The following is a 24,703-nucleotide window of genomic DNA, read 5'->3' as shown; positions in this document are numbered from 1 at the left end:
TTCTTAATGGTATAATTAAGGTATAAAGGAAGAAGACAGTAAAAAATGTTTAAAAGTGTGTCATGTGTCATTAATATTATGCATAATATTTTTATCTGTTCCTTAGAGAACTGCAGATAAGGGACAATCATACTAAAAGTAAAGACTTTACACAACATCAGTTCTGAATTTCATTTTTCTTTATTTATAACTACAAATCTATTTTTGGAATAAGCACTGAAAAATTAAACCCAGAGTAGTTCCTCCTGTTCCCCTCTATCTAAACCTGCAACACAGGACATCCTTTTCATGTGCATTATTAAGATAGCTCTACTTAATCTGCAGATCAGTTCTTTACTCAGGTTTTAAAAGGCACATTTCTGTATTTACATAATGCATCATGCTAAACCATAACTAATGGGAGCAGGATGAGCTAGAGATCCCAATATTTTTGTATCTCAAACCTTTCTTCATTTTGCCTTCTCTGCAATTTTAAAAATATACTCATTTGCAACTGCATTTTTAAGAAAAATGAAAATTGCAAACCTCTCCAAATAACTACTATTTGCTGCTTTTGCTTTTAAAGTAGATTTTTTTCCTGTATTCCTAATGCATTTTTGTAGATTCAACTGTTGAAGGAATCAATTTTCTCCAGAGATGGCAATGCTTTTCAGTAAGAAATGAAACCTGCTTCTTTTTGCTCAGCACTTCCTTCATGCTATTTCATTTTGCACAGAGTTCACTGCAACAGTCAACATTTCCTTGGACATCACTGTTAGAGGTGCATACAATTCCTAATACAATAGAGATTAACCTCAGAGCATTACTACCACACACACACAAATATATAAAAAATAAATAAAATTTAAAAAAAAAAAACATCCTGCACATTTTGCCTCATCAGCCCTGCCTCATTTTTTGCTCCAGTGGAGCTGGGAGGCAGGAGGCTTTCTTCTTGAAACCTTCACCACAGAGGACAGTGCAGAATGGCTGGCTGATGGCTGGAAGGAAGAAAAGCACCACAGGCAAGAAGTCTTCAGTCCCTAATCTACATCTGGCTCCTGATTTTAGAGGTGATGCACAGTGCAGGGAAAATAAATAAATGAATAATAAAAATTAAACTGAAAAGAAGAAAGTCCAGGATTGTGAAATGTGATGTCAAAGATGTGTTGCAAGTAGGCAGAAACAGGTTTTAGAATACTCCCTTGCTTCACAGCAATGAGAAGGTAAAGGAGAAAGAAAAGAAGACGGTGATGGTGAGGGCTGTCTTTGCCAAAGACGACTGTTGGGTTCTCATCCCTGCTGTTGTCTGTGTAGGATGCAGGTCTGGCCCTTTCCTGTGCTTCCATGATCTTTCACTAACATTGTCTTTCCAGTGTGATGGCTGCAGCAGAGTGGAAGGAGGAGTAAGCCCTCCCTCACCACATTTGTCTGTGTCTTGCTGGGTGGGGAGGTTTTCAGAGGAGGCAAAAGACATCCTCAGGCTGAGAGTAGGGTGAAGGTACGCTGCAACCCCATTCCTTATTTCTGCTATGCAAAAAGCAGGTGGTGGCATCACCACAAGTTACTGGCTGTTTTTAAACAGGTGCTGAGCATTGAGCAGGGCTTCTTCACTTTGTGGTTGCAATTTCTCTTTGATGAACAGAGTCAGAGTTTAAGGTTCACTCCTCAGGATAAATATCTTCTCTAAACAGCAGCTGTATTTGTGTCACCATTTGGAGGAGCTCAGGCCACCACATAATGAGCACAGGGCATGCAGGCTCCTTGCCTAGGATGCCTGGGTGAGGGCAATCCAAGGCAGGAGTACAGACTGGGAGAAGAACGTATTGAGAGTAGCCCTGCAGAGAGAGACTTGGGGGTTCTGGTGGACAAAAGGCTAGGCCTGAGCCAGCAGTGCACAACTGAAGCCCAGAAGGCCAACTGCATCCTGGGCTGCATCAAAAGAGGTGTGACCAGCAGATCAACAGAAATGATTGTCCCACTCTACTTTGCCCTCATGAGGAACCACCTGGAGCACTGCATCCAGGTTTTGGGCCTATAGCCCAAGAAACACATGGACCTGTTAGAGCGAGTCCAGAGGAGGACCACAAAGATGGTCAGAGGGCTGGAACACCTCTCTTATGAGGAAGGCTGAGAGAGCTGCAGATGTTCAGCCTGAGGAAGAGAAGGCTCCAGGGAGACCTCCTTGCAGCCTTTCAACACTTAAAGAGGTCTTATAAAAAAGATGGAGATGGACTCTTTACTCAGGTAGATAATGATAGAACAAGGGGGAATGATTTTTAACTCAAAGACAATAGATTTAGATTAGACATTAGGAAAAAATTCTTCACTGAAAGGGTAGTGAGGCACTGGAACAGGCTGTCCAGAGAAGCTGTGGATGCCCTATCCCTGGAGGTATTCAAGGCCAGGCTGGGTTTTGAGTAACCTGGTCTAGAGGGAGATGTCCCTGCCTATGGCAGGGAGGTTGGAACTAGATGATCTTTAAGGTTCCTTCCAACCCCAGCCGTTCTTTGATTCTATGATTCTTTGATTCTATGATTCTGTGATTCTATGCTGGGTTGCACCATGATAGACATGTACACCAGAGATTAGTTCTGCAGCTCAAAAAGTATTTTCTGGACTATATATTAATGTCCCTATACCTCCATTTACTCACTGCAAAATAAAAACCATAACATCCAGTATTTGGGGGTTATTTCCAATAGCACTTAGGAAAAGAAATAAATAGGTCTTCAAGGTGAGCTGCTGTGATAGTCTTCATAAGAAAACAATCTTTTATTTGTTTTGGAAGGCCTTTAAAAAAAAAAAAAAGTGAATATATTACATCTTGCATTTCAGCAGCTGGTCTTGAACATTCAGAGAGTGCTCACAAGCACAGCCCAGGGGAACTTTGTCAGCCTGCATTTCAAGTGATGTAATTGTTCCCTTGATCAGAGGCAATAAGAATTCAGGTCATCCTTCTGGCCCTGAAACAGCTAATGTAGAGTCTGACTCATGATCTGGGCCACAGAGCTATAAGGATTTGTTGCTTTCATCTGACCACCAATCCTTCTCCCATTGCAGAGCTGGCTGAATAAGCTTCCTGTTCAACCTTGACTTGCCACAGCCCATAACTCACTGTATTTATACAGACTATCAACATGTTCAGTTTATTTGCAAGCATCTCTGAGCTTAATCCAGAGGGGCAGGACTTAGGTTCACAGTTCCTGAGGTGGTTAAGCGGGTTACTTCCCCCTCACTCAGGGATATCAACCATTGAGTCTACTGCAAGTAAATTCTGTAGAGACTATGAATCCAACAAAGTCCTCCACACCAGGTGATATTTAGTCTGAAATATTTTAAAGTGGGAAAACAAGAAAAAATGATTAAATAGTTCACTAGAATCCTGGTCCCCAGAATACCAGTCGCTCTCTCATCTAAGAGAATAATTTGTTTTTAATTAAGATTTCCACTGGCTTGCCCCAGATCTGTAAATTGGCTTTGGGCCCTAGCACTGGCCCAGGTGCACTAGGAAACCTTTACGTCTTGTTGCTTGGATGTTTAGGAAAAGTTAGCCAAGTTATTCCCCAAGGGTGACTAAGCTCTTCTAGTTTTGAAGCAGACACCTGATAACAGTGGTGCTCAAAAATATATACATGCAGCAATAATATAAAATAAATTGTCCTGTATGTGAGACTACATTCCTGTGGAACTTCATAGGTCTAGGTGCAAGAAGGCTATGAACTTCACCGTGACTGTGGTTTCTCTGTGTTTGTAGCTATGCTTTGTTAGCTGTGATAATTGTTTCTGATTAATCAAAGCTAACACTCCAAGGTGCTTTATAGAAAAACAATTTCTATCAATTTGGTATCACTGCAAATTGCACTCCAGGACCCACATTCAGCTGAAGTGGTTTAAGAGCAGACTAATTCAAAGGATTCTGTTGAAGCTCTGTATACTTCACTAGCTTTATCTTTCAGGGCTTGTCTTCACCTTGGTTCTTATTACTTATCCTATTCAATCTCCCCTTTTCCAACTTTTTATTAAGTTCTTTTCAAGCTATCAGCAGATTCCACAGGAGCTTTTGAGTGAAACCAGCCAGAAAATTATTTACTTTAGTGTCTCCTTTCCTCATTTCCAGGAATATATAGGGAAGAAAAAATATCTCCCTCTGGTTATTGTGCAGTACAAGAATGCCATATTGCAAGATGTGTACATACTGCTTGCAATAATGCAAAGATTAATTTGCCAGATTATGCACAGACCACAAGCTATTTAGTTTGAATAATAATGAATGTGGAGCATAAAATATTATTGAAAATTTGCTGAATCCTATCTGAAAAACAATAGGGGTATTCAAAAAACATGCGACCCTCAAGCTACAATTGTAAGTATTATTGTTCTTTTCATCCTTCCAGTTAGTGGATTTTACATCATCTGAGAGACCTGAAATACCTAATTTTCATCTGTGAGGCAAAACAAATGTGTGGAAGCCAAAAACATCAAGTTAGGCAATTCTGCATCTCCTATGATGGAGTTGGCTTCACTTGGTAGAGCACCTGAGCACAGATCAAGAGATTACATTTGTACAGCATCTACAGCTGATTCTTATTTTAGCAGACCGTATTCTTGTCCATAATAGACTTTAAATAATATTATATATTGTTTCCCTACAGTGGGAAAATTCATCATAACAGAAAACATGTCAGTGCTTCTAGCGTTAACCATGAATAGCTGATACTTTTTCTAACATGATGCATTTTGGTCATATATAAAAGAGATTCCTGACATGTGTGACCATACTGCTCCAGAAAAAAAAAAATAAATAAAATCATATCAGGGCAATGGTTTAGACCATAAAACATCAATTATCACTGCCATAATAATTCTTTTGAATCACAGACTATCATCCACCATGTTATGGAAAATGTGCTCAGCTACAGCAGTGATATGTGGTCATATAAAATCCTAAAATAGCTAAAGACAGTGCAATAGCAGCAGTACAAATATGCTGTCAGAAGAACTTCTGAGGGTGGAAACAGTCTGTGGCTGAGGACTGAGAGATAATTATTGTAAGCATATAATGCAAAGAAACTTGTGAGGTTGAAAGAAGGGGATGGGTTTAAAAAAAATAATTACTCCACGGATACACTTACAGCAGTAGATTCTTTGGAAAAATGTGGATTAGATATTTCAGGAAACCTCAGTCTCTGCTGAGATTCCTATTCTATCTGACATTGAAGAACTGGTCAAAAAAATTTAAGCAAATCATTGCTTGCTTTTCATATTTTTGCAGAGTTTTATGGTTCAAGCAGAAGTTTTCATCTTCATGACAATAAATCAAAAATTTATTTTCCTAAAATGTTAACATTTCACTTTTTAAACAATTTTCAGTCTTCTAAACACATTGTCATAAAGGGGCCACTGAAATTTTTGTGACTGTAAATGAAGGGAAGTAGGATCTTGCACAGTAGCAATGCTCAAAAAAGGCAAGAAGAGAAATGTAACAAAACAAAATTAAAAAAAAATCTAGAGCAGTTCTCACAGTAAATTTTGCTGAAAATAATAAAAAAATACTTGAAAATGGAAAATTTGGGAAAGCATCATAACATATATTTTTTTATTATTAAGTTAAAATTGAACATGTTATTGTAAATGTTGCTGCCTTTGAAGAAGCTGCAGACAAAGAGCACCCAAAAGCTGAAGGGAGCTAGAATACCACCTACTAAGTGTAATTTCTGGTAAGCAATCCTGGTAAGCAATCTTTGGACAGGAAATTGATGAGAATTTCTAAGATGCGTTTAAGATTCTTTCTCTTGATTTTGTATCCAATATCAAACCGGAAGGAAACACTGCCACATGGCTTGCCCAGCTGTGACAATAAGGGATTTTACTTAAGGCAATAGACCCTGCAGGTAATTGTGGGCATCCTTTTGGCCTGACTTTTCTGCAAAATAATGGAGTATACCCAAGGGTAACAATGCACCTCAACTTGTGTGAGGCTTCATCTAATCTGAGTTTCTAAGTAAGCGCTCTGCAAGTTTGCTGATGACACCAAGCTGTGCAGTGTGGTCAACGCATCTGGAGGGAAAGGATGTTCATGAAGTTCAACAAGACCAAGTGCAAGGTCTTGCATCTGGGCCAGGGCAATCCCAAGCACAAATACAGGCTGGGTGGAGAATGAATTGAGAGCAGCCCTGAGGAGAAGGACCTGGGGGTGTTGGTTGACGAGAAGCTTCACATGAACCAGCAATGTGCACTTGCAGCCCAGAAAGCCAACCGTATCCTGGGCTTCATCAAAAACAGCAGGATGAGGGACGTGATTGTCCCCCTCTGCTCAGTTCTCATAAGGCCTCACCTGGAGTGCTGTGTTCAGTTCTGGGGCCCCCAGCACAAGAAGGACATGAACCTACTAGAACAAGTGCACGGGAGGGCCACGAGGATGATCAAGGGGCTGGAACACCTCTCCTATGAAGATAGGCTGAGGGAGTTGAGGTTGTTCAGCCTGGAGAAGAGAAGGCTCTGAGGAGCTCTTACAGCAGCCTTCCAGGACCTAAAGGGGGCCTAGAGGAAAGCTGGATAGGTGTAGTCAGTGTAGTGATAGGAAAAGGAGTCATGGTTTTAAACTAAAAAAAAAAAAAAAAAAAAAAAAAAAAAGTAGATTTAGATTAGATTTTGAGAAGAAATTCTTTGCTGTGAGGGTGGTGATGCACTGGAACGGGTTGCCCAGAGAACCTATGGATGCCCCATCCCTGTAGGTGTTCAAGGACAGGTCGGATAGGGCTTTGAGCAACCTGGTCTAGTGGGAGGTATGCCTGCCCATGCCAAGAGGGTTGGAATTAGATTATCTTTATGGTTCCTTCCAACCCAAACCATTCTATGATTCTATGATCATATTTGCAGTCAAGTAGAAATGAAGGCACATACCTGTCTGTGTTAATTGAATACAGATCTGAAATGCATGATGCCAAAGGAGCTGATGTCTCATCTGTGTCTCCTTAACTGAAGGGGTGAATATGATGTGACATCTCTCAAACTTGTAGGTCCAGAATGTGATTTATCTGGTACCTCATCTATAAGAAATTCTCTAAAAATTAAAGCCAGCATGATGAGTTCTTTGCTGTTTTTCCTTTTGCTACAGTGGAAATAAGAAAGGGCATTAGGCTAGATATCTGGGAAGAAATGAAGGGAACACCTGAAGCTCAGCTTTAGCTTTGTTGGGACTACACAGAAGTAACAGTAGCCCTTGGACTGATACCTTGAAATGTTCCTGTCCTTCTGATTTCTTATTCCCCCCTTGAGTAAAACAGAAACCTTGTCAACAGACCTGGCAGATTTATTAAGAAAATTTATTAAATAACCATTTTGTAAGCTTAAAACTTATTCCAGAAAAGTTCCAAGTTCCAAGGTTTTTTCATTGTCATATAAATTCTATAAACAAATGGTATCACAAAGTTGTAGTTGATTTTTTCAACTCTCTGGAAAAAAATTAAAATCTATTGTGGCTTCATTTTGATTATTTGTTAAATTTTCAGTAAAATTTAATTTCTCTTGCCAAAGCAAGCAATACAATTCAAATCTGAGCAGATGACAACAGTTTTATTCCATTTGCTGTTGTTTTAAAAGGAAAACAAATGGTTATATATATTACAGATTTAAAAGGAGATAGCAATGTGAAATTCATGCAGATCTGAATACAATTATCCTGCTGCACTGAGATAACCAAAAATTTAATCATATGGAAATAGCTGAAGAACTATTTTATGAAGTACTAATACCTAGGAAGTTTGGGAATAGGAAAGCAGGAACAATCACCCTAATCATTCTCTTGGTTTTCTGGGGCATGTAGGTGCTTTATGGTTGCTTTCTTTTTGCATCAGTAACCTGTCCTTGTAGAGTCCATTTTGATGATTATTATTCACTGTCTGCAAAAGGATGTCTTCTTGCTTTTATTATTTATGTGTATACTGTATGCCCTCTACACTGTTAACCATGCTGAGCTGATTTACCTGCTTAGATTAACACTGTACATAGCGTGCAAGATGCTGCATGTTTAATTGCGTTCTGCTTCTCTTTATGGAGCAGCAGATGCTATGAAGCATCTATTTTTCCAGTGTGGATTCTGACAGCAATAAAACCTTGCTTATGATATGCTGTGATTGCCATTCCAGAAAGTCAGAAATTGTCCCTGAGCTGGGTTAGCACTTTAATCATAGAATCATAGAATTGTAGAATCCTAGAATCATAGAATCAAAGAATGGCTGGGGTTGGAAGAGACCTTAAAGATCATCTAACTCCAACTCCCCTGCCACAAGCAGGGATGTCACCCACTAGATCAGGTTGGCCAAGGCCCCATCCAGCCTGGCCTTGAACACCTCTGGGTTGGTGCATCCACAGCTTCTCTGGGCAACCTTTGCCAGTGCTTCACTACCCTTTCAGTGAAGAATTTCCTTCTAATGTCTGGTCTAAATTTATCCTCTTTTAGTTTAAGACCATTCCCCCTTGTCCTATCATTGTCTACCTAGGTAAATAGTCCTTATCCATCTTTCTTATAAGACCCCTTTAAGTATGAAAAGGCCACAAGGAGGTCTCCCTGGAGCTTTCTCTCATCCCCATGATGTTAATGTCAAGCCCATGATTGGTCCTATTCCAGAAACCAGACATAATCCAAATCACATCTCAAGAAGCAGAGCTGAGATGGTGACTTTCATGGTCAGTGCAAGATTTCCCTTGTTTTATTCCACTAATTCCTAAATAGGCAGTATCTGGTTTTATTGGGCATATTTTTTGTTGGTGGTCAATTGGTTTGTTGTTGGTGCTTTCTTTTTAGCTTTAAAAAAAAAAAAAAGTGTAATTCAAATAGGTTATCCAATAAAATAAGCAAGTAGTGTCTTCTTGTTCTCATATTTCTCTGCATACAGGTTTTAAGGCTTTCAACTTCTGAATCACTTGGAAGAGCCTTGTGATACCCATGCTGTCTTTTGTTTTCCTAGCTCATTTGGCTCTTGTTCTCCTTCTTGTATCTACCTTATTCACTGAGCTCTCAACCACATTTCTTCTTTGTGATTCAAGAGCAGCTTTCACCTTCATTTACCACACACATTAATTTGTTTCAGGGAAGTACATGTATTATTCTCTTACTCTAGGATTTACTTCAGCAAAATTGGTGAAGTCTGTGAGAAAATAAAACTTAAGTGCCTAATCAGTACATAAATATATTTTATGTCAAAGCTATGCTGATTCAAAATTTCTAAGAATATTTTTGAAATTACAGTTGTTGAGAATTTTTTTAATTGATCTAATCAATTTAATTTTCCATATCTGACATTTGGAATCCAGACCTTGAAATAATAATTTAAAAAAAAAAAAATTTGGAAAAATATATATATTTTTAACATCAGAAAAGTGGCAAGTTTCCTTCTGCTTTATTGAGAATTTTGACTCCTGTTCTGATTGACAGAGAACATGTATGAAGTCAGCAGTATGGCAGGGGGAAATTAAATACCTTCCACTTGAATTTATTTTTAGTGACAGTTTTGACAATATATTTTCTGATGCTGACAAAAAATAGCAGGAATTAATAAGAATGAGGTGCCCACAGGTAAAAGGTTTCTTCTACCATTTCAGTTTTATTTGTCAGGAAGGAAATACAGCCATAAGTAACTGCTCCTGAAGTGAAAGAGAAATTCCTTTTTCCTATCATATACATATCAGGAGGGTATAGAAATGACAAGGTCATGTCGCTTCCCTAAGTCCAAAATGGTTGCAATAAATTCTGCATTTTTTAATTCAATTTAGAAAGCTGTCCTGCAAGGCTGCATATATTAGTATTAAGCATTCATGGAATCAATTTTTATTTCCATATTATAAACTCCATATTGTCTAGCACACAGCATGCCTATAACCTCTTTGTGCATTGCCAGCAATATATCTGTATCACATTTCTCCAAATAGACTTAATATGCTTGAAAGTCTGCATAACAATATGCCCTTTAGAGCTCTTTTAAATGTCTGCACCTTTGAAATAAACAACCTTCGAACAGACTATGCATGCTTCTCTGTATTTTGTGATATGCAGCAGCCAGCTAGGGCTGTGACATGTCACTAAAAAATTCAGTGGCAATCTGTATTTTTCCTACATTCTCATCAGTTACAAAATCCTTCTGAAGCATATCACTTTAATAAGAAAATGTTTTATTCAACCAACACACACATGTAGGAGCTAACCTTTGCCATGGGAAAGTATTAAACAGCACCATTTTCACAAAGTTTTCAGATCCTTCTGGTAGCAAAAGAATATCACCTGCTTCATGTGGTGTGCAAAAAGATTACCCCTTTTTACCTCCCAGGCAGAGCAGCAGGGTATGCAAAAAGCCTTCTTTTTCAACTCGCTCCTGGCATCTGAAACGAAAATTATAGTTTTTTTATAACCCATTTACCAAAGAAGGAGTAATGTTAGGGGAAAAAAAAAATACATTGATGCACACCTCACTTCAGGAAAAAATATGTTATTGCCATGACAGCAGCATAAATAAATAAATAAATAAGAACAATTAGCTTTAAAAGATCCCAGTAAAGCAGTAAGAATCTGGAAAAAAAAAAAAAAAAAACACAACTAGGCAGCGCTTCTGGTAGAAATGATAATAAAAGAAAAGAGTGAGGAAAAAATAAACAAATTTAAACAAACCAAAAAGCTAACAGCTATAAGCAAATGTTTTTACAGGTCTAAACACATATACGAATTAACATTCTACAATTTTCCTTAGCTATATCTGCAGTTGTAACCACACAGGAGATTACATGAAAATAAGGTACGAGATGTCCTGGAGAAATGCTAGTGACAGATTTGCAGTTTAATCAGATTTTGCTAACCTGGGTCACTCAGATCATAAATTATTTGGGGAAAAAAAAAAAAAACACCCTTCTCACAAACCCTTTCATAATTGTTTCTGTTTGATGAAGGGCTGCCCTTAATCTGCTACAGCCCTTCCCCCTGGTTTTGCTTTGATGTAATTTTCCCACTGTCTTTGGAGCCTAGGGAAGTTGGGCTGTTGCTTGACTGCACTAAATTTAGGACTCCCAGTCTTATTCCTAACTTCTTCAAGAACTCGCTCACTCACTCTTCCCATTTCCAGCAATCAGACCCCATGAAAAGAGCATGTATATTCAGCAGCTGTCACTGGAAGGGGATCAACAGTTACCTTAGCTGTCTTCCCACCACCTCTAATGCCCATGTTCCCAGATCTTTAAGATTTCCTGACGCCACTGAAATCTGTTTTACTAATCTCCAGACCCCGAGTACTCTCTATTTTAGTTCTCCTTTAATTCATCCTTTAAGAACAACACTCCTCTGTTTTTCAATATATGTACACCATGCACTCTGCAGAATAAAAGCCTAAGTGGAGTCATCTCTGCTCTCAGTTGAGGCCAGGTAAGGTGCTTCACACCTCATCAGCTGCAATATGTCTTGCTCTGTCTAAGCTACAAGGTCATATCATCTCAATTTACCTATCTCTTACTCTTACAGACTTGAAAAACTGGCAATTTTTAGCATGAACAATCATCTAATTTTGGTTCAGATTTATTTCTCTAAATCCCAGTCCTGCCTTTGCAGGTTGATAATTCCACTGCGATGGGAAGGGGCCCCATAGGATGTGTCCACATCCCATCCAATATGTAGTAAGCATGACCTGCCTTAGTAAAACTGAGCTACAGACTTCTCTGTTATCAATATGCTTTCAGTTTCAGTCAATTCTCAGTTCCAGCTCTACCACAGCACTTATGAAACAGTTGTGGATTTTGTTGTTGTTGTTGCTGTTGTTTGATTGTGTTTTTTTCCAGGAACTTATCACCTTTTCATTGTATCTCATCTGGAGACAACCTCCATAGTTTTAGAAATTTCAGATGAAGAAGCTACTGAGCAAGGGTCATTTCCTCTTCTTGTTTAACACTCATTTTTCTTTCAAGATGTGACCTAAATTCCAGTGATGTACTTGAAATCTTTAAGATTAGCTACCATGAATTTCCATCTAAGATAAATGTACTTACCTGAAAGGTAAGCAACTAATGTAATAATTGCTACGGCTTAGTTTATAGTTAACAGAAAAAAAAGAAAAAAAGAAAAAAAAAACTAACGTGAATAGATAACAGTTCACTAATGTTGTCATTAAACTCAGGTTTGGCTCAATATTTAAAGCTTTCTATCTCTACCCTAAGCCAGAGAAAAGGATTCTTTGTTCTTAATTTTGAATAATTCCAGACTGCAGCATTTAAGCTATGTTAACCCATGTCACACTTCTTAGCAAAACGCACCACAGAGGAAATGAACAGGAAAAATTCTGAGTCATCTTTCAAACAATAATGGGAATTTGGAGATAGATTTCTGCAAGTATTTATTCTTTGAGGATCTTATTCACAGAACAAAATATAAGAGACTCAAGAAACAGAATTTGTGAGGCATTTACTTTCTCTCAGTGAAAACTGAGAGGATCCTTCAGAAAACAAGGAAATTACAGCCACTCAATCCCAAACACCTTTGTGAGATCAGTGTGTGCACCAACAGGGTCTTTTTTGACCTCAGTGGAGCATTTCACCTCCAGCAGCTGTGTAATTAACTGGAATGAGTGTTAGATCGCTTGTACTTTCTTCATTGCTATTAGTGTTAAGTACGGACTCTGGCTGCTGTATCACAAAGGATGATAGGCAATTGCCATAACCAGCCTATCTGCTATCTTTTCAAGTTCAAGGAGTCTTCTCAGCATAGTGATTTCCGGGGATATAGACACTCTTGGCAATTGGAGGGGGAAGGTGAATTACTTTTGCACTTTTTGTTTTAAATTAACAGGATCAGTTCAGGAAATGGTTGACTCAGTTGCTAGTCCATGAGAGACGCCCATTTAATAGGAAATCATATTTCAGAAAGGTGAGTTCTCAGATGAACAGAACAGAACAGAAAACATTGCAGGCAAAGTCACAGTATCAGTAACCATTTCAGAGTTGCAGACTCATCAGAAGAACTTTACTCAGTACCATCCAAAAAGACTGAGCATAGTAGAATAAAAGTGGATTTGAAGAATAATAGTAATGGTTAAGGACACACAAATACAAAAGCAACTTCTCTGAAGAAAGACTGAAAAGACTGGGATTGTTTTCTTTGGAAAGGAAAAGTATAAGGGATAACTTGAATTAAAATATATAAAATAGCAAAAGCATGTTGGAAGGTACCGCTCTGATTCTCTTCCTCATCTCTAAAATGGGGTAAATATCCTGCATACCTTTTATGTGGAGTTTCAGAATGAGAATAAAAGCATCAAAGCCTTAACAAATATGACTTCAAAATAAATAAAATTAAAGATTAAAAAAAAAAATATATTATGGATCCAGCAGAACACTTAGATTCATGGTAAAGATTGATAATTTTAGAAATATCTCATTGATACTGTAAGTTAGTATATCTCTGACTGACATAATGATCACGAACAGGGAAGATATATATCCATTTTTATCCACTGCAATTGCTTACGTCCCTGTTAACATGTCCATTTGTCCTGATCATCTTGTTGCAGATTATCTTCAGACCGTGAGGTGCATGTTCTTCAAAATGATATTCATATTCCAGGTTAGTTCCAAAGTACTCCACTGTTATTAATGCTATTATCACTGGAATGAGGAATAAGCTGCTGTCCACAGGGTATGGTATACATGCAGTGGTTGTACCAGTACTATTTCTACTAGGAATGTCATTTCCTACTGAAACATTTATGCTACTGCCTTCCTTAGTGTGGGCACAGCTGCACTACATCTGTGTGTGTGTGTACTGGAGAACAGTGTGTTCTCCTTCCCTGCGGGGGAATAGATACGCTAAGATAGCACCTTTATCCTGGTGTATCTACATCCTCACAAGAATGTAATTAAGCAGTGCAATCTTCCTGTGATTAATTTCAAATCAACATCCAAACTTATTATTTTATTAACTACTGCAGAACTGGAAAGGTGTTGCTACTATCCAGCACAGGTTCATAGGCACTAATACATTTCTACTAGAAAATAAGCTATCTCACTCTGACATATAAGAGCTTAGAATCAGAAGTTGTGATAACATAGTACCTAATGGTATTTATTATACCATTTAGAAAGGGCTCTGAGGACTTAAATAACTAGTATTTGCATATTACATTCACTTTCAATATCCAATATAGCATCATCTTTAAGTTAATTTGTTTCCCCAAGCTAGCAAAGTGGTTGTTTTACTAATAGGTTTTTCCAGGCTCTCCCTTGCTCCTCTTAGCAATAAATCAGTAAGTTGCTCAGCACCATAGTTTAAACCGCTTGTTTTGCTCAAGGTATTTTGGCATGGCTGCTCCTCATTTCCTTTTAAAACACATACTTATTCCGAAAATAATATCTACTTCTGGCATATAAGTGCCCTTGACTAAGAATTAGCTCAATTTCATAAAGACAGGGAAAAAAAAAAAAGAAGAAAAAAAAAAAGAATTATCATCTTTCCCTTTTATCAGAAAAGTCTCAGAAATGGAAAAACAATGTCTTATGCTGGCCACCTTGAGACTCAAGACAGTGGAAATCATTTCCTGGGTTTTCTACATTTGTTTTGCACGATCTTGACAAAATTGTCTGATCAGGTTTGTAGATTAGTGGCTGCAAGCTTCAAGGTAATCCTTAGTACTGTTTCTCTATCAGTTACACGGTTCAAACATCTACTGCACACATCTGCAAAACAGCATAGAATGGTTTTGGTTGGAAGGGAACTTTAAAGACAACCTAGTCCATCCCCCCTGCCATGGTGTTGGCATCTTTCACTAGATGACCAGGTTGCCAAAGCCCCATCCAATCTGACCTTAAACACTTCCAGGGATGGAGCACCCACAGCTTCTCTGGGCAACCTGTGCCAGTGCCTCACCACTTTCATAGTAAAGAATTTCTTCCTAATGTCTAATCTAAATCTAACCTTTTTTACTTTAAAATTAATACCCTTTGTCCAATCACCACATTTCCTGAGAAAGGCTTTTAGCATTCTTTCAGGAGGATGTGATGGTCATTTTCCACTGTTTTAGTTCTCCACCTATAAAGTCAGACAAAAATACTTTTTCCTGCTAATATTTGTTTGCCTTCATTAAGCCCTCTTTACCATCCCAGAGGTTAACCATGTGGTATAGGAGTTAATCCTAGCTAGTGCTAGTTAAAATTGTCTGAATGCTTTTTCCATATGTCCCATTGCTTCATATTTTTACTTTCAGATAGTTTGCAGCATTAGGCAATCATAAAATAGTTATGCTAGTTAATCCCTTTAGTAAAAGATTATATACTTAAAGTACCCACTTGCAAAGCAATTTTGAGCAAAGGCAATAGAGCGACTCAGTATTCACCCCTTGCAGAATTCATTTGCCTCTTTTCTGCCTCCAGAAATGAAGGGGGAAAAAAAAAAGGAAAAGAAAAAAAATATTTGAAACATTCACCCCATTGCTGGCTGGTCAAGTCAGGATGTTTCTATTTTCTTATAGAAATAAGAAAGTACCGTTCCTACTCTTTCATCTGACTGTGCTAGATTGACCACCCATTTGTCCTCCACCTCCTTAAATTTACAGGTAGAAGTAGAGTTGGATTTATGAAGATTTTCAGAGAAGTTATAACGCAAAAATATTGTATACTGAGCCACCTCTTTCCAAGATGCATAACTATAAGACGATAACTGAGAACAGGTGATATCTCACTAGAATTTGAATTATGTCAAGCATAACTGTTGGGAAAACAGATTTCCATTTTACAGTAAATCTTCCTTTTCCCGTTAAGTTTCATTTCTAAGAGCACATCAACAACTACAAAAAGAAAAAAAGAAAAAAAAAAAAGAAAAAAAAAGAAAAAAAAAAGAAAAAAAATAGCATGGGAGTACTCCATTTAGCACCACTGAACAGCAGTGATATATGTGTAGTAGTGTTGCGTCCCATGTCATTCCAAGATTTGCAGGCTCCAGTGCCATGGGACAAGCTGCCATGCTCAGGGAGGCCCTACCCTTTGCCTGAGCTTTCTCTGCTTACCTCTCCACCCTGTATCAGTGAGTAGTGTTTTGTGATGTACCCTCAACATTTCATTAGTGCTGCCTTTTGCATTTAAAACCAGTCAGGAATTCTTTAGTTATAAACAAAAAATACAGTTATCTGAACAGTACTTTGAAGACCTATAGTGGTCTAAAAGAATTATAATTGCATGAAGAAAAATGAATTGATTTAATGTTACAGTAAAAGGACTACCGTAGCAATAAGGATCAAGGCCTAAAACACTGGACAATTAGCAGTCTGTCTACATTAACAAAATTTTTCAGCTGGTCATAAAACCATAAATCCTAAATTATGATTATTGCTTTTCCACAGGAAATGTCTTTGGCTAGTTTTCAATATAAACAGGAAAACAGAAAACTGTCTGAAGACTTTGTCCACATATCATATTGCTTTGTGGCTTTAACTTCTCGTGGTTTAAAACATAAGGCAAGCATTAAAATGCCTCACTTCACATGCAAATTTGAGATGACAATGTAACTAAGGATGAAAATCTGTTTTGTATGTTTCCCAGTGGATTATACAGCTGTATATACCCTCCCTCCAATAAGTATTTTTGAACCTTTTAAAAGCTATTTAGAGTCCTTGAAATATCTTTCATCTCATTAGTTGCAATGCAAGTAAAGACCTAAGTCCTGAGATGATTTATATATGAATTTCCAGACTGGCTGATAATGAATGTAGGATTGCTCATTTTGTGGTTATCAGTAACTCTGGAAGTAAGGTCCAGTTGTAGTGTACAGAATTTTGTAAGAAAGAGCTAAAAGTACAGTCTGCTTGTTGACTGGCAAAGATTTTCCTGTCACTGCAGACTAGTTAATAAAGCCATTGATTACTTGAAAGTCTAGCAGAGCACTAAAAATTCCCTGGTGTTAAAGAAGTAGAAAAGATTGAAAACACAACAGAGAACAATATTAAATAAAAAGTGCTTATGCCTCACTTGGAATATGCTTTGGGACATTTTATTCATAATTTAAAAAAAAAAAAAAAAGTCTGTCCAGAGTAACAATAAACATCCTAAAAAAATACATATGAAAAGCTTTAGAAGGTAGAAGAAAGAAGAGAAAAGAGAAGTCAAAACAGAAGTGGGAATTGGTCAATACTGAAAAAAATAGACATTTTTTCTTATCACAATTACCGAGAAAGCAGTTAAACTGTCTGTAAAAGAAAAACTAAAAAGATGAATATCTGAAAAAAAGGTTCTCACCCTGCAAATATGCACACAGGCTTAACTTTAAGCATGACTACAGTCAGCTGGTTTAAAGCTCAACAAGTGTCTAAAAATTGGCCAAACTGGGCCAAAATGGAAAATAAAAATTAAATGGGACAACTAAAATATATTCAGAGAACTAATAAAAGGGATGAAAGAGATAGACTTGAAGAAAGAGAAGCATTTCTTGAATTTGGAGATGAGAACTTGGCTATCAAACTCGTCCCTTTTTTTCCTTCGTAACCTACTTTCCTCTCTCCTCTATGTGGTCTATCCAGGCTGCACCCCCTTCGGGCATGTGATCACGTCTCACCTGTTTGCAAGCATTATTTCAGTTTCTATGTAAGTAACAACAGCTTTACAACAACAGCTTTACAACAATATCTTACCTAGCAGAGAAAAAGTTAAAGATTTTGATAGCAACTGCATTGGATTCACGGGGAACTTAGGATATTTCAAGAAGCAACAGCTTCAATACTGTCTATGGAAGAGAGCTATTATTAAAATTAGTACCATAAACATTGCTCGTTCACTTTTTTTTGTTGTTCTTGTTCTACCATATCTCCATAAGTCTTTTTATTCTCTCTTTTTAAAGGAAGAAAAGTCTCGTCTGCTATACTGAATAGAGCATACAACACTCACAGATGGCACACATACAGAGTCTGCATGATAATCCATTTACAGAAAATACCACAGCCACTGCACTTAAATGCCATTTGAAAGAGGGACAAAGTTCACATCACAGTGAGTATCTTTTTTTCCCTTGCTTTCTTTTCAAGCCACTGACTTAGTTTCTCAGGTATCTGTTGGGTTTTTATCACTCCTTATGCTATCACAGGAGATTCTGTATAGAGATAAGACTAAACTATTTTTAGGTAGTAAGCAGATCTGTACAAAACTCAGTTATTTCATGTTGCGGGGATTCATGAAGTCTTTTGGCTTTTGATTTATTTGATCTCACATACTCAGAGCTATGCTTTGAATTTTATATTCAGATAAATCTAAAAATTCAAGGCAAAATTCATTTAAAAGTGCCAATACAGCCTTGCCACTGCAGACAGGCTGCATGAAAGTAATTATAACTGATTTCATTTGTATTTGAAAGAAAAAGCACAGCCCAGACCTGGTTCACTATAAAATTTCACCAAGTGTTACCTTAATCTAACACAAAATTTGAGGGTTTGGCTCTCCATTGGGCTGAAGATATAATGTGTAATTTTTTGCTAATTTAAAATCTAATGAGTTTTGCATAACTTTAGATTTTATAATGAAAATCCTACATGGCTTAAATTTTAAAATCAGATAAAACAGTTATAATAGTTTGCCCTCATTATGGGTAACCAGAGTCTTGACAGCGCAATCCACGTTGTTTACAAAATGAATGATGAAAATTTCATCTTTGTAGAATCCTCAATATTTCCTTCATGCTCTTCATAGAAACCTTCCTTTTTTCCTTCTCTCTCCTTCCCCCCTCCCTCATTGTGCTCTCTTCTTTTTGTGAGGTCTTCTGTCATATTCTGTCTCAGGTCTGTAGGTTCTTTGTAGAAAGGATCAGTGTTTTGCTACTGCATCACTGCACTGTTTAGCATTAAGAATTCAGCGTGAAAGCAGCCCTTGGCTTTTGTACCATTGTACAAATAACAGACACACCTCTGGAAATACATGATGAGGCTGGACTCACAGGATTCACCACATTTAAAAGAAAAGTATTCAAACTTGAAAAGAATTCCCTATTTCTCTATAGACTTTTGTCCTTGACCAAGATGTGGCAGAAAACCTGTCTTCCACAGCTGGCATAGCTACTTGTTTCTCTTGGTACTGCATTAAATTCAAACTCTGACCCCCAGCATTCAGCCCTAAGAAAAACCCTGAAGAAGCACAATACTCTGCCTGGTTTCTTTAAACAGGGCTTTTAAATAAGTGTCACATTTGCCTTTCAGACACCGCTGCTACTCTTTGATATTAGCCTCCAGTGAAGTACTCACTGATTTTTTATCCATGGTTGCTTGCATGTGAGTCAGCCCCAGCTACACTAATGCCTTTCCATGTCTCCTCCAATGCTGCAGCCCTTCCCCACACAACACTCTGCCTCCTTAGAGCTGTAAAGACTGTGTGCCACAATGGCAGCTGTTTTGAACGCTGACAAAAACCTTCATTTGTTGGGAGACAGCACATACTCTCCATCTCTCTGCACAAGCTCAGCAGCAGAATGAAACCCAGGGTCCCAAGTGCTTCTGGAATTTACCCTTGGCTTGAGGGAGATGTTTTTAACAGCAGATGCTGGAGCTGAGCAAGCCCAAGTAGACTGCCATAGTAGGGCACTCATCCAGTATAGGGTTTGGTGAATAACAGCAGCAGTTATTAAGTACAATTTTCAGAGAAACCTCCATTTACCAGGTCAGTGCCCCAGCAAATGAATAAAAATAACAGATACGAAGTAAGTGTTTTTGTTTGAAAGGTTGAGCTAACGCTCAACCCACCCTTCTTCCTTACAGTAGATATTGTCATTTAAGAGGATAATCCAATTTTGCTTTGGAAGGATTCTCTGAACAAAGAATCTTCTGCAGCAGAGCTGCCTGGGAGGCTTTGAGGGTTCAACCAAGTTTGACTCTGTGCTGTTCCTGACAAACAATATCCTCTAGCTGCTGCATAGCACACGTATACTCTCTGCAGCACAGTACCTAGTGACTTCTAATGAAAAAAAAAAAAAAAAACAGCCCAGTCAAGCCTGTATAAACTTTCTGCGATTTATAGAGACAGTTTTTCTAGGACCAACAATATTACACTTTTTCACAGAAAAACAAGTTTACAGAAAACTGTTTGCTCTTGAACAGTCAAAACTTTACGACTGTGCATATAACTACTCAGTATTCATAAAAAAGGAGTCACAATCACTCCTCAGAAAGTCTGTAATAAATTTTTTTTCAACATGTAAAGATGCACTGGTCATCTGCTTCATTTATTCTGCTGTAAACTCTTTCTGTTCAACAAACGCTGCCATATGGAGCCTCATAAAATATGTAGAGAAATCTAGGCTAATATCAAAACTGTGAACCTCTATTACTTTCCAAAAATTTAGAAATAGTGTGCTAGATATTTTGGAGATAAAATTAAAAATAAAATAGCCAATCCTTTGAACGTGTGATAATGTGTCCTTTAACCTTGTGCTAATAGAAATATCAGCCTTTCAGCTTCTACTCTTTGTACAAGGAAAACATTCAAGAAAAGAGGTCCATTTCTCTTATGCATGACTTAGTAGTCCCCTTGTTTTTAAAGAAATTTCAGGAAAAGCACCTGCAATAAAGTCTAAATATCGCGTGTCATATAATAGATAATACTGTTGCCTTCACCACATTCTATCTATGCATTTATATTTGGAATGCTGATCTCTTTATGTGTTTTGATTGCTGTAGGTCTAAGTAAAAAAAAAAATAAAAAAATAAAAATCTGCTGAAGCCTCTGTATTCTGCATCTAACTGAAGATAACCATGGTTACAATGCCAAGTGCTAAGCATGAAATTGCAGGCTTTAGATGCAGCAAAAATGATATATTGGCTCTCTGCATACACAGACACATCTGCACCAGATCTCGTATTGTGTACTAAGAACAGACTGTTTACAAGATAAGGTGACTGACATTCTTAATTATAGATGCATACCTCCAGATAAAAGAAGATTATTATTTGCATAACCTGATTGCTTTCTAGAATAATATACAGTGTTAGAGCTAATAAAAAAGGTTTTGATAACTTTGAGACCAAGAGGTAATCCTTCTTTTGTTTTGTTTTTGTGGAAAACACATGTAGTCTCCTGGTCTTTATATACATACATAATTGTATATATACTGGATACACATGTTCACACATACATACCCACACTGAGAAAGAAGAAAGTGTAAGACAGATTCAGAATTAGAGCTCAAAACAGAAAGGATTCTCAGAATTTTTCTCATCGCTAACAAGAAAGCAGCTGTCACTGTCACCTAATTTAACCCAGATTTGTTATCCTATCACTTTAGGATAATCAAAATAACCTATCATTCAAATTAACCCTTTGTATGTAACAAATAAAACAAAATTTAAAAAGGAGTACAGAGATAGGACCAGAATAGTTTTAGATTCTTCTCCCTAATTCTTTCCTGTAGCATTTTGCTAATGAGATACACAGTGAAATTACATCACTCATGCATTATTTAACAACATGCCCTCTGGAATTTCTACAGCTTGAGCTTAGATGACTCATAAGCTTGAAATCAGGGCAGCTCTAGGCAATTTAGGTTTCAGAACATAGAGCAACAGTGTACATATTTTTCTACATCTATTACTTTTCAATAAATAGAAATTATTGTATTATTTTTTTAAATGATCTAACTGGGGAAATGAACATGTCCTTGGAATGACAGTTGCAGAAAAGTGATCTGGATGTGATGACTGATTTTCTACACCTAGATGTGGTGGTCAGGTAAATTCCTGAAAGCCAGATGTAGAAATCTTCACATTGGTAAAAATTACTATGATTTAATGAGAGAAAAATTTTGCCCAACCAGGCAAGAAAATAGCAATGTCAAATGTGTACTTGTTTACAAAGTGTCAGAAGTTCACTTATTAGTAGGTCCTATCATCCAAAGCATAGATGTGTCAATGTAATGCTAGCAGCAGCTATTGGACAAACAGCAGTGAGTTTCCTACCATTACGAGGCTTTATGCAGCTGTTTTACTGCTAGGTATGTTCTCCAGGGCAAGCCTGAATGTTTTTTCAACTAAGCTAACTATGAAGGACACATCTGAAGTAAATGGTGAAATTAGATTTCCCCAGCTGGCAGTCTTTAATTTTGGAATCTAACAAAATGATGGTAAAATGCAGCATAACATTCAGAGCAAGTCCTGTCTCATAATCAATGATTCACCCACAAGGGTGAATCACTCAAATGATTCACCCACAAGCAGGAGGGCAGTTTGATAAAGCTTAGTGACACATGGAGAACGTAAAAATATATATATATATATATATACAGGTTGCCCTTGTTTTATTCAGCGTTCATAGCACATTTTAGGGCCACACTTACTTTCCTTCCACAAAATAGCCTGAAAAAAAGGTGGTCGGTCCACTGCAAGGGAATTTCTTTCTCGCAATTCTGGTCTTTGGTAAATAGTCCTCAAAAAAATGTCCAAATATAGGCTGGCAGTAACCGCAAAAGGCAGAGGCCCTTACACAAGCAGGACCAAGCTCTGTGGGCCACACCATCTCTCTGCTGTTCAGAGCGGATGGGGTAACTGTGCTTCCCTCCATTAGCTATGATCCACGTTCACTGGGAGCTGTAGGGGGCAACAACAAAAACATCACAAAAGGGTTTGACTGTTTGTTCACCCTGCTCAGCTGAGACAGAGTTTGTCCTTCAGTTGTGCCTTGATATCAACTGTAGTAGGGCACAACATTATAATAGATATATACATGCATTTCTAATATTGGCATACGCATGCATAACCACACACACTCAGCAACAGCATATGTAGCATCAGATACTAAGTAAAGCCCTTTGCTTTCAAGCACACTGATGTGATGTGGAATCTGTTTGATCAGCAGAGGAAGCCAGTTGTGTAAGTGAAGATCAGATGCCAGCTTTGAGAAGCTTCAGTCCAGAGACTGCTCCCTTGGCAAGCTAATCTCAGTGGCTGCAGTATTACACAGGGCAGAAAAGGTGACTTCTCATATAACTAAGACCAGACAGACTCTCTCTTTACAGACAAACCTGAAGAGGAAAGGAAGGCAGAGAAGCCACAGAGAAATAGTAAAACACATACCTTGTGCTCCAAAACCTCCATGACTTGCTGCTGTGAGTAGCTCTGAATTCTGGAGTGATCTTCAAAGTCATGGCACAGTGATTCAACCCAGAAGACCAAAACCACATGCATAAAAGTTTCATGGAGATATTTTCTTCCTTCAGAGAAAAAAAAAAAAATCTCCAGTGATTTTATGTCTACTTACTAAAAGAGAAATCTTATTGTTTATGACCTTTGCTTAACGAGATAACCAAAGAGGTTAGGTCTTGACTGGGGCAGAGGGGAGACCTAGCCAGGGACAAGACACTGTGATACAGCCATTCCCTTGTAGTTCAGTGCTTCTTTAATGAGGCAGTGTTAAAATTCAGCTTATTTTCCCTTATAAAGTTAATTAAAATCATTATCTTCTTAAACTCTCATCACTTCACTATGTCAGCATTGACTTTGTCTTTATTATAATAAAACCAATGGGACTCTATCCTGTCATTAGTTTGTGTTAGGATAGCTCATCCTATTTACCTGTTCTGACAGTTTTTCTGGCAGACTGTTCTTTCAGAGTTTATCCATCCAGTTGGACATTTGTACAGGGTCCAGCTCTCTCACTGAATTGTCATTGCCCTGAGGCATTACCGCAGCATAAACAATACATAACCATTCATCCTAGTCAAGGCCAATGGGTGACTGCAAATACAAAATCAATATGACAAACAAAGAAGTAGCAGTGGAGAGTAAAGCCACAAAGATGTATGTAAATGCTTGCCAGACGCTTAAACTTCAATGAGGTACTTTCTTGTGAGCCACTGAAGTTGTGTGTACTTAGGATGACAGAAAACTAGACACCAGAGCACTAGAAACCCAAGAGTACTAGCAGATCCACAAGAAATAATTAGAATAAAATGCGCAAGTTAAATGAAATAAATTGCCATGTTACTTTGAGCTGTGCTTGTGGAGAGAAATACATATGCTTTCAGAATTTTAAATACGCCCTTAGAAAGATCTGCTTTTCCTATAGTTTTAACCCCTCCCCCAAAAAAAAAAAAAAAAAAAAAAAAAACTTTTTCCATCTTCTCATTCTTCCTACCCTAGCCTCACCCCAACACCAAGTATCAGCCAGGATTTACACTGTACCACAACCCTTCCCAAAGGCTGCAATAGCACAGTGAGATCATAAAGCAGAATGTATGAGCTCTTCATGTAATTGTCACTAAGGAAGACACATTTCTGACAGAGGTAGAGGAAGTGCAGCCAGTTCTTTAAGCCCTTTCTGGAAGTACCGCCTTAGGCCTGTCAGATGCAAGCTGCAGGCAGGCAGGATTTGTTGCATGCAGTGTGTAGGTTAGGACTACATTCAAGAAAGAACATATTATAATTTGTCTTCTTTCAGTCCATCTCCTGTAGCCATAGTTTCTGTTCTGGTGACTCTCAGATATCTTTCTTGACTTCTCAAAGCCATTTTATGATGAGATAACTAGTCAGACTCCCGGTAACCCAGGAGTAAGGTATTAAACAAGGAAATTCATACATTTTCTCTTAATACGAAAGAAAACACCTCTATTATTTAACAGGATGCAGTGTCTGCAGATATAGACAAGTAGAAGTTTACCCAACATTTTCTTTTGAACACGAGTAGGAAATCTGTGGGATTCAGAGCCATCTTTGAAGGGAACCCGTATTTTAGGATCATC

General features: G+C 37.8%; 1 protein-coding gene and 1 long non-coding RNA gene across 6 annotated transcripts in view; one reads left to right on the top strand and one right to left on the bottom strand.

Moving 5' to 3' along the window:
* LOC308189212 (uncharacterized protein) overlaps positions 1-24,703 on the bottom strand; it is a 170,836-nt gene that overhangs the window by 4,294 nt on the left and 141,839 nt on the right. For both annotated transcript variants that reach the window (XR_013946138.1, XM_080579010.1), the window contains exons 3-4: positions 23,040-23,172; positions 10,301-10,359 (exon numbers count right to left, since the gene is read on the bottom strand). Coding sequence is in view for 1 of the 2 variants with exons in the window: in XM_080579010.1 (XP_080435136.1) it covers positions 10,301-10,359; positions 23,040-23,172 (192 nt within the window). In the remaining variant the exon portion in view is untranslated. The remainder of the gene's footprint in view (positions 1-10,300; positions 10,360-23,039; positions 23,173-24,703) is intronic.
* The window catches only part of LOC308189219, an 86,256-nt gene continuing 71,933 nt past the window's right edge, over positions 10,381-24,703 (top strand). For 3 of the 4 annotated variants that reach the window (XR_013946149.1, XR_013946151.1, XR_013946152.1), the window contains exons 1-5: positions 10,381-12,013; positions 12,803-12,880; positions 13,524-13,576; positions 17,517-17,580; positions 17,834-17,982. This is a non-coding gene — a long non-coding RNA (uncharacterized lncRNA). The remainder of the gene's footprint in view (positions 12,014-12,802; positions 12,881-13,523; positions 13,577-17,516; positions 17,581-17,833; positions 17,983-24,703) is intronic. The other variant, XR_013946150.1, reaches the window with a different exon arrangement.

This window comes from Anser brachyrhynchus (assembly GCF_964034855.1).
Source record: "Anser brachyrhynchus genome assembly, chromosome: 2".
NCBI lineage: Eukaryota > Metazoa > Chordata > Aves > Anseriformes > Anatidae > Anser > Anser brachyrhynchus.
Note: the sequence above shows the minus strand (reverse complement) of the source record. Positions and strands in the feature narration are given on the sequence as shown.